The sequence below is a fragment of the Carcharodon carcharias genome, assembly GCF_017639515.1.
Source record: "Carcharodon carcharias isolate sCarCar2 chromosome 29 unlocalized genomic scaffold, sCarCar2.pri SUPER_29_unloc_3, whole genome shotgun sequence".
NCBI lineage: Eukaryota > Metazoa > Chordata > Chondrichthyes > Lamniformes > Lamnidae > Carcharodon > Carcharodon carcharias.
In genome coordinates, this window is record NW_024470676.1 from 1631675 (window position 1) to 1642136 (window position 10462).

At 58.1% G+C, this 10462-nt stretch overlaps 1 protein-coding gene across 2 annotated transcripts in view; it reads left to right on the forward strand.

Annotated features, from left to right (window-relative positions):
- The window catches only part of LOC121274087 (serine/threonine-protein phosphatase 2A 65 kDa regulatory subunit A alpha isoform-like), a 51891-nt gene extending 41659 nt beyond the window's left edge, over positions 1–10232 (forward strand). The window contains exons 13-15 of one of the 2 annotated variants that reach the window (XM_041181241.1): positions 4274–4416; positions 8317–8408; positions 9802–10232. In XM_041181241.1, the coding sequence (XP_041037175.1) occupies positions 4274–4416; positions 8317–8408; positions 9802–9818 (252 nt within the window). In that variant the 3' untranslated portion in view covers positions 9819–10232. The remainder of the gene's footprint in view (positions 1–4273; positions 4417–8316; positions 8409–9801) is intronic. The other variant, XM_041181240.1, reaches the window with a different exon arrangement.
- Positions 10233–10462: the final 230 nt, after the last annotated feature.

Genomic DNA, 10462 nt, shown 5'->3' on the forward strand with positions numbered 1-10462 from the left:
TCATCTCCTGACTTCCCCACCCCCAATGTCTGTCCACTATCTACAAGGCACAGGTCAGGAGTATGATGGAATACTCTCCACTTGCCCTGGATGAGTGCAGCTCCCACAACACTCGAGAGGCTTGAAACCATCCGGGACAAAGCAGCCCCGCTTGATCGACACCCCATCCACAAACATTCACCCTCTCCCCCACCGACGCACAGTGGCAGCAGTGTGTGTACCATCTACAAGATGCACTGCAGCAACTCAGCAAGGCTCCTTCGACAGCACCTTCCAAACCCACGACCACTACCATCTAGAAGGACAAGGGCAGCAGACACATGGGGAACACCACCACCTGGAAGTTCCCCTCCAAGTCACTCACCATCCTGACTTGGAAATATATCACCGCTCCTTCACTGTCGCTGGGACAAAATCCTGGAACTCTCTCTCTAACAGCACGGTGGGTGTTCCTACGCCACATGGGGTACAGCAGTTGAAGGAGGCAGCTCATCAGCACCTTCTCAAGGGCAATTAGGGATGGGCAACAACTGTTGGCCTTGCCAAAGACACTCATCTCGTGAATGAATTTTAAAAAGTCCAGCATCCTACTTGCAACCACTAGAGGGAGCCATGGTTTAATGGTTTAACACTGTCTCCCCCATCTCTCTCTCTGTTTCTATCTCTCGTTCTCCCTCTGTCTCTCTCTCTGTTTCAATCTCTCTCTCTCTCTCTCTGTCTCTCTGTTTCTTTTTTTTTTCTGTGTCTCTCTCTCTCTGTCTCCATCTCTGTCTCCCTCTCTCTCTCTGTTTCAATCTCTCTCTCTGTCTCTCTGTTTCTTTGTCTTTTTCTGTCTCTCTCTCTCTCTGTCCATCTCTGTCTCCCTCTCTCTCTCTTTCAATCTCTCTCTCTCTGTCTCTCTGTTTCTTTGTCTCTCGCTGTGTCTCTCTCTCTCTGTCCATCTCTGTCTCCATCTCTCTGTCTCCCTTTCTCACTCCCTTTTCTCTCCCACTCTCTTGTCTCTCCTACTCTCTGTCTCTGTCCCTGTACCTCTCTCTCTCCCTCTCTCTCTGCCTCTATTGCTCTCTGTCTTTCACTGCCTGCCTCTCTGTCCCTATCTTTCTCTCTCTCTCTCTGTCTGTCTCTATATCTCCCTCTCTCTGCCTCTGTCTGTCTGCTCTTGTATCTCGCTTTGTCTCTATCTCGCTCTCTGCCTCTGTATCTCTCTTTCTGCCTATCCCTGTATGTCTTCTCTCTCTGTCTCTCTTTCCCTCTCCCCGTCCCCCCTCTCTCTCCATCTCTCTCACACTCTCTCGCATTCTCGCTCTCTCTCTCTCGCTGTCTCTCTCTCTCTCACTGTCTCTCTCTCTCTCTCGCTGTCTCTCTCTCTCGCAGTCTCTCTCTCACTGTCTCTCTCTCTCTCTCTCTCTGTCTCTCTCTCTCCATCTCTCTCCCTCTCCCCGTCTCTCTCTCTCCCCGTCTCTCTCACTCTCTCCCCGTCTCTCTCACTCTCTCCCCGTCTCTCTCACTCTCTCCCCGTCTCTCTTATTCTCTCCCCGTCTCTCTCCCTCCCCCGTCTCTCTCCCTCCCCCGTCTCTCTCCCTCCCCCGTCTCTCTCCCTCCCCCGTCTCTCTCCCTCCCCGTCTCTCTCCCCGTCTCTCTCACTCTCTCCCCGTCTCTCTCACTCTCTCCCCGTCTCTCTTATTCTCTCCCCGTCTCTCTCCCTCCCCCGTCTCTCTCCCTCCCCCGTCTCTCTCCCTCCCCCGTCTCTCTCCCTCCCCCGTCTCTCTCCCTCCCCCGTCTCTCTCCCTCCCCCGTCTCTCTCTCTCCCCGTCTCTCTCTCTCCCTGTCTCTCTCTCTCCCCCCCGACTCTCTCTCTCCCCCCGACTCTCTCTCTCCCCCCGTCTCTCTCTCTCTCCCCGTCTCTCTTTCTCTCCCCGTCTCTCTCTCCCCCTCACTCCCTCCCCCTCACTCCCTCCCCCTCTCTCCCTCCCCCTCTCTCCCTCCCCCCTCTCCCTCCCCCTCTCTCCCTCTCCCCGTCTCCCCCTACCCGTCTCCCCCTCCCCGCCTCTCACTCTCTCTCACTCTCTCTCTATCTCTCTGCCTCTCTCTCTCTATCTCCCCACCACTGTCTCCCCCTCTGTTTCTCCGTCTGTCTCTCTCTCTCTGATTCTTTGTCTCTTCCTGTCCCTCTCCATGTCTCTCTCTCTCTATCTCTCTCTCTCTGTGTCTTTGTCTTTTCTCTCCTCCCCTCAAGCTGTGACCCGGCGATCCAGGCCGGCAATGCAGAGTAAACATCCTCTCGTTGTCCCAAAATGCTGCCAGTGCCTTGAAGCGAGGTCACTGTTGTCATGTAGGAAACGCGGCAGCCGAATTGCGCACAGCAAGATCCCAGAAACGGCAACCTGACAATGAACCGGATCTTTACAGCGACGTAGTTTGAGGCATAAATATTGGTCCCAGGATTCTGAGCGAAACCCCTCTGCCCAAACTCCGCACATGCTGTTGTTCCTTCACCTCCATTTCTCTCTCTCTCCTTGTCCCTCTGTTTCTGCCTGCTCTCTCTCCATCTCTCTCACACTCTCTCGCATTCTCGCTCTCTCTCTCTCGCTGTCTCTCTCTCTCTCACTGTCTCTCTCTCTCTCTCGCAGTCTCTCTCTCACTGTCTCTCTCTCTCTCTCTGTCTCTCTCTCTCCATCTCTCTCCCTCTCCCCGTCTCTCTCTCTCCCCGTCTCTCTCACTCTCTCCCCGTCTCTCTCACTCTCTCCCCGTCTCTCTCACTCTCTCCCCGGGATCCTTCACCTCCATTTGAGATTTACCCTCGGATTTTTTTATTTTGTCGCCAATTCCTAAGAGTGGGGGGTGCTGTCTTTCAGAGGTAATTAATTCTGTGTTCCGCCGCACCCCCACCACCCAGGGCTGGGGGGGGTTAAAGACCCCACGCCTCCCAGCAGGGAGGGTTATTGTGAGGGAACAGGGGTGTCAGTGGAAATCCGCTGCTGTTTCTGGGATCTGGCTGGGCCGTGTTTCTGAGGTCACCGCAGGGACATCGCTGGAGGAAGCTGCGCGGCGACGTCCCGAACCAGCGCGGGATCTTCCTGTGTAGCTCTAATTCTCCTCCCTCCCCCTGTCCGCACCCCCACGCCTCCCCTCCCCCCTCCCCTCCCACTCACCCGCACACCCTCAACCCACCCCCACACCCTCACCCCACCCCCACCCGCTCCCCCACCCACCCCCACACCACCACCTCACCCCACCCACCCCCACCCCCACACCCTCACCCCACCCCCACCCGCTCCCCCACCCACCCACCCCCACCCCCTCACCCCACCCACCCCCACCCCCACACCCTCACCCCACCCCCACCCGCTCCCCCACCCACCCCCACACCACCTCCCCCCCCCTCCCCCACACCACCACCTCCCCCACTCCCCCACACCACTACCTCCCCCCTCCCCCACACCACCACCTCCCCCTCCCCCACACCACCACCTCTCCCCCTCCCCCACACCACCACCTCTCCCCCTCCCCCACACCACCACCTCTCCCCCTCCCCCACACCACCACCTCTCCCCCTCCCCCACACCACCACCTCTCCCCCTCCCCCACACCACCACCTCTCCCCCTCCCCCACACCACCACCTCTCCCCCTCCCCCACACCACCACCTCTCCCCCTCCCCCACACCACCACCTCTCCCCCTCCCCCACACCACCACCTCTCCCCCTCCCCCACACCACCACCTCTCCCCCTCCCCCACACCACCACCTCTCCCCCTCCCCCACACCACCACCTCTCCCCCTCCCCCACACCACCACCTCTCCCCCTCCCCCACACCACCACCTCTCCCCCTCCCCCACACCACCACCTCTCCCCCTCCCCCACACCACCACCTCTCCCCCTCCCCCACACCACCACCTCTCCCCCTCCCCCACACCACCACCTCTCCCCCTCCCCCACACCACCACCTCCCCCACTCCCCCACACCACTACCTCTCCCCCTCCCCCACACCACCACCTCTCCCCCTCCCCCACACCACCACCTCTCCCCCTCCCCCACACCACCACCTCCCCCTCCCCCACACCACCACCTCCCCCACTCCCCCACACCACTACCTCCCCCCCACCCCACACCACTACCCCCCCTCCCCCACACCACTACCTCCCCCCATCCCCCACACCACCACCCCTCCCCCTCCCCCTCATCACCACCTCCCCCCACACCACCACCCCTCCCCTCCCCCCCTCCCCTCCCCTCCCCCACCCCCACCATCCTCCCTCCTCCCTCCCTCCAGGTTCTGTACGACGTGTGTGGAAAGGACATCACGACCAAAATCATGCTGCCCACCGTCCTGCGGATGGGGAGTGACCCGGTGGCGAATGTGCGTTTCAACGTGGCCAAGACGCTGCAGAGGATCGGGCCTGTCCTGGACTACAGGCAAGTGGGCTGCTCCTAACCGGCACCGAGACAGACATTCCCGCTTATGCCCCCCTCCCCACCCCGCGATAACGTGTTCACCGGGTAAAGCTGCCCTCCGTTATCACTTTAGCGCGGTTACTGTGTTGGTGACTACACGTGTTCAGTCACAGGCATAGAATCATTGTACGGTTGGCAGAACAGGCGGAGGCCATTTGGCCTGCGTGCCTGTGCTGGCCCTCTGAAGGAGCAACTCAGCAACCCACCCTTCCACTTTTTCCTCCCGTAGCCCCTCCCCCAACGGTTTTCCATTTTGGGGACAATAACCCAATTCCCTCTCCGAAAGCCACCATTGAATCTGCCTCCCCCACAAACCTGAGGCAGTGCGATCCAGATCCCAAACAGGCGCCGCGTGAAAAAGACTCGCTCGTCCACAAGCCTGGACACCGGAGCCGAATCCACGTTACCATTTAGCGTACACGTAGTCATTTGGGTGGTACGGGACTCCGGTATTGTTGACGAGAGGGGACATTCCGTCAAAGCTTTTCATCTTGAACATCATCAGGGCAGAACCGCGAGAATACCCAACCTCAAAGCGAACAACAATTTACACCGCCTGAGAAGAGAGTGCCGATTGATTGGCAGGTGGCCTCTGATTGGCAGACGCGTTGCCATGGAGGACGCACCAGCCAATGACTCGGTGTCTTCCTGTTCGGTTGCTGGGCTCCTCCTCAAGTTGAAGATGGGGGACTTCCCTTCAGTTTACCGAAGTCAAAACCGGAGTGATTTCAGGACCAGATACCGATCTCCCTCAACTCCAACCGTTCAAATCTGGCCAAGGGGGCGGGCAAGGGCAAATTTTTCCTTTCTGGTTTTTAAAAGGAGAAAAACCAAAAGGCCCCTTGGAACCCGGCAAGAGTTTTTTTGAGCGGCTGGTGAAGGGGTTGTCAATAAGCAATCCCAGGACTGCTTCAGATAACAGGACGAGTTGAAAAGGAGAGTCTTAGAGTCTCGAGGCTGCCATGAATTGACAGCTCCTTCCTATTGAATTCCTCTTTTTGAGCGACCACCCACCCCCCCACTCTCCCCCGTCATTAAGCACGCTGTTTCTCGGCGACATGTTAGGAACGATAAATAAGGGTAGCTGTAGTTGGGGGGGTGGGGGGGGGTGGGGTGATGGGAGGGGGGAGATGGTGGTGTCGTGGGAGCGTCGCTGGGTGAGTAACCCGGGCGAATCCGGCTGAATGGGTTAAAATCCCACCGCGGCGGCTGGTGGAATTTAAATTCAGCTAATAAGTCCGGAATTGAGACCCCCGCAACCATCGCCCGCCACTTGCCACGGAAACCCGCCTGGGTCACCACTGACCTCCCTCCGGGGAGGGGAATCTGCCCGACGGGCGACTTCAGACCCCTCCGCAGCGGCCGGGCAGGCCGTTGCCCAGTCCGAGGGCAGTTGGGGATGGCCGACGGTGCGCCACCTCCCCGTGACCGAACGAATCGATCAGGGAAGAATTGACACCGGCTCCCCCGATGTCCTGGCGTTTTTCCTTTCGCTCGTTCCGTTACTCCACGGGGCGTGGGCGCCACTGGCGAGGCCGGGGCTTGTTGCCCCGTCCCTGACCGGCCCTCGGACCGGGCGGTGGCTTGCTCAGCCCATCCAGAGGGCCAGCTAAGAGCCAGCCACGCTGCTGTCGCCCGGGAGTCACGTGTCGGCCAGGCCCAGGGTAAGGGCGGCAGACTTCCCCTCCCTGAAGGGGGCGGGGGTGCGAACCAGCTGGGTTTTCACGACCGTCGGCCGTGGCTGTCACGGTCACCCCCACCGAGACTCGCCCTCCATTCCAGATTTATTGCTTGGATTTAAATCCCAAAACAGCAGCCCCCCACCCCCCCCCCGCAACCCCAGTGGGATTTGAGGCCGTGTGCCCAGAGGGCCTGCCGGGATCATTCGTCCATTACCCCCTGTGCAGAGAGCGCAGAACTCCCTCGCCCGTTACGGTGTCGAACCTGATCGTGCAAGGACACTGCCCCGAGCCGCACCAAGCCTCCGAGGCGTTGTTGAACGTAGAACTGAGCAGCACAGGCCAGCCGGCTTTAGGTTAGCCCACCTCTCCCGTGCTCTAGGAGTTGGAGGCAGTGCCCTCAAGTTGGCGAGTCGACCAAGGCCCCGATGGTGACGATTGCAGTGCCCTCCTCCCCCTCCCCCTCCCCACCGGCCGCCTGTCTTCTGCTCTTCCTCCACCTCAGCAGGTCCCAATCTTTGCTGCCCCCCCATGCCTGAGCTCGCACCAGCTCCAATTTCCCCCCCCCCACCCCCCCCGCATCACGAAGCTTCCTCAGCTCTGCTCCCCAATAATACGGAGCAAGGCCACAATCATCTCAACTGGGAAGAGCCTGAGATGCTTAACAGCACCAACCCCCATGTCGGAGGGTCACTGCAGAGGGAGCGCTGCCCTGTCGGAGGGTCAGTGCTGAGGGAGTGCTGCACTGTCGGGGGGGGGTCAGTGCTGAGGGAGTGCTGCACTGTCGGGGGGGGGTCAGTGCTGAGGGAGTGCTGCACTGTCGGAGGGTGAGTGCTGAGGGAGTGCTGCACTGTCGGAGGGTGAGTGCTGAGGGAGTGCTGCACTGTCGGAGGGTCAGTAATGAGGGAGTGCTGCACTGTCAGAGGGTCAGTACTGAGGGAGTGCTGCACTGTCGGAGGGTCAGTACTGAGGGAGTGCTGCACTGTCGGAGGGTCAGTACTGAGGGAGTGCTGCACTGTCGGAGGGTCAGTACTGAGGGAGTGCTGCACTGTCGGAGGGTCAGTACTGAGGGAGTGCTGCACTGTCGGAGGGTCAGTACTGAGGGAGTGCTGCACTGTCGGGGGGGGGTCAGTGCTGAGGGAGTGCTGCACTGTCGGGGGGGGGTCAGTGCTGAGGGAGTGCTGCACTGTCGGGGGGGGGTCAGTGCTGAGGGAGTGCTGCACTGTCGGAGGGTGAGTGCTGAGGGAGTGCTGCACTGTCGGAGGGTCAGTACTGAGGGAGTGCTGCACTGTCGGAGGGTCAGTACTGAGGGAGTGCTGCACTGTCGGAGGGTCAGTGCTGAGGTGGTGCTGCACTGTCGGAGGGTGAGTGCTGAGGGAGTGCTGCACTGTCGGAGGGTCAGTGCTGAGGGAGTGCTGCACTGTCGGAGGGTCAGTGCTGAGGTGGTGCTGCACTGTCGGAGGGTCAGTGTTGAGGGAGTGCTGCACTGTCGGAGGGTCAGTACTGAGGGAGTGCTACACTGCTGATGACCCCGCCTTTCAAATAAGACATTAAACCAAGGCCTCCGTCTGCCCTCTCAGATGGGTGTAAACAATCCGAAAGCCACTATTTGGAAGAAGAATGGGGGAAGGTCTCCCCGGTGTGCTGGGGCCAATATTTACCCCTCAACCAACATCACTAAAAAAGTAGATGATAGGGTCATTATTACATTGCTGTTTGTGGGATCTTGCTGCGCGCAAGTTGACTGCTGGGTGGCCTACATGACCACAGTGACCACGCTCCCAAAAACAAAAATCTTCATTGGCCGTGGAACGCTTTGGAACGCCCTGAGGTGCGGAAAAGGCACTGGAGAAACGCAATCTCGCGTTTAGTGGTGACAGAACACCGCGGACGCTGGAACATCTGCAATAAAAGCAGAAAACGCTGGAAAAACTCAGCAGGCCGGGCAGCGTCTGTGGGTGGGGATCAGAGTTAGTGTCCCGGCTCCGACAGGACTCTTCATTAGAATCCTGCTGGCGTTTGCCGGGTTTGACACACCAGCTCCCGCGTGACCTCTGAGGGAACATTCGGTTTGCGGGGGCGTGCAGGTTGTGACAGCGAACAGTGTCAGCGAGAGCCTGGGGTGTTTCCCTGTTTTCAGTCTGATTAACTGTTTCCTCCCTCGCTTCCTGTTTCCCTTCAGCCCCTTGAATAACGAGATTAAGCCCATACTCGACAAACTGAGCCGGGACCAAGACATGGACGTCAAATACTTTGCCCAGGAAGCTTTAATTGGTGAGTGGCGAGCGGTTCAGATTTCCCAGACGGTGGAAACGGTGACAGGGGGTATCAGTGGCGGTCCCGGGAGGGGGAGGGGGGGTGGGGGGGAGGGTTGGGGAAGCAATCGGATGTCCTCTCGCTTTCCCTCCCTGGGAGTGGGTGCGCACGTTACTCGAGGGGTGACCCAGACCCAGTCCCCTTCCTTCCTGCGTTCGTGCTTAGAAACACCCGACATCACCTGCTCTCTCGACCAACGTATCGCGCCGGGTCGCTGGGTTGAGGCATGGGCCGGGAGTCAGTGTGATCAACTCCCACACGACTGATGCTCCTTCCGCACCACCACCCCCCCCACCACCACCCTCCCTCCCCTGTCCAGAACCTGCCACCCATCACCTTCAGAAGGAGCCAGCTAGGCTCCAGGAACTTGAGAAGCCGAGAATGGGGACTGAGTAAACAGAAAGAAGCTACCACCGAAATGGTACAGTGCTACAACGTGATCCAGGTCGTCAAAACCTATAGAGAGATTTCGGTATGGCAGACGTGATAGAAAATGTTTCCACTTGTGGGGACGAGACCAGAACCAAGGGCCGTCAATATCAGATAGTCGCTAATAAATCCAATGGGGAAATCAGGAGAAACCTCGTTACCCAGAGAGTGGGGAGGGAGAAAGAACTCTATTGGATTGCCCAACTCTCAGCCAAGGATACGTAATGAGGCTTGGTTTGGAGTCCACAGATCCATTAGAGCACTGACGTACCTAAACCCCAGGAAAAACATTGTTTGATTGTGACAGCTCTGGATCTCTGACCCCTGTTGTCAATTTCGCAATGTTTATTTGCACAAGGTTAAGAGGTTTCAAGTGCTTGCTGTTTCAGCTATTGATACTTTGAAGGGTCTTGATGATTGGCACTTTTATTGTCCTGTAGGAAAAATGAGTTTTTTGAAGCAAGTGAAATGTTATCAACGAACGATTTTTATAAAAGCCTTTTTTTTTTTTACACATCCTACTGTCATTATAGGTTGCATTGGTTCTATGCACAGTGCACGGTGGGTGAATGGGTAGGAAGGTGCCTTAACTTGAATGGGGTGGCAGGGTGATGGCTGGCATAAGGGACCATGGTGGGTGGGTGGGTGCAGGGAAGAGTACAGATACATTCAAGGGGGAAGCTGGATAAACACACGGGGTAGAAAGGAATCCAGGCCTCGGCTGTTAGAGTTGAATGGGGCGATGTTCGAATGGGGAATGAACGCCGGCATGGATCTGATGGGCTGAATAGCCTGCCCCACTGCCTTTGATGCTTTGTACCCCTGCGCCAAGCAGGTTTCCTCCGCGGGGGGCAATGCCTGCTCTCCCGATCTTTAATCTGTCCTTTCCCTCACCCGCTTCCCTCTCTCTCTCTCTCTCTAGTGCTGTGCCTGAATTAAGACAGAGCGGAGCCATGCTGAGTGAGACGTCACAGGTCCCGACCGTGGGCAACAGAACGCCCCACATGAACGGCAGCGACTCCTCCCACCCCCCAATGCTGATGTGCACGTCCTGAGGAGTAAACGAACGGCCGGAGCGACTCGACCCCTCGGCCCGAAGCTGGACGCCTGCAGCCGCCTCGTGACGGCCTTTTCCACTTCACCGAAACCGCTGCCTCATTCTCCTTTTCTCCCCACCACCCCCCCAACCCCCCCACCCCTTAGGTCCTACTTGTTCCTCTCCCTCCCTCGTTCGCACTCCCTCGTTCTTTACCTCTCCGGTTGCAACGTTGTGTTTTGAAAGGTTGGTTCTCTTTTTGTTTCCGGCCCTGTTGGTTGATGCAGAGCGAGTTGCAGATTGTTGCCTAATAAAGATGGTACGAATGTTTCCTTCAGCCGCCTCTCATCCAGACCTATTTGTGTTTCACGACGGCTCACAAGGGATTTGGTTATCGACAATAGCGACTGGCGCTTATATCGCACGTTTAATAGGGTTAACTGCCCTGAGGCACTTACCAGGAGTGATTACCCAACTCAGTTTGATCCCGAGCCACGTAGGGAGATATTGGGGCAGGCAACCCAAAGCCCTGTCAAATTGGTTGGTT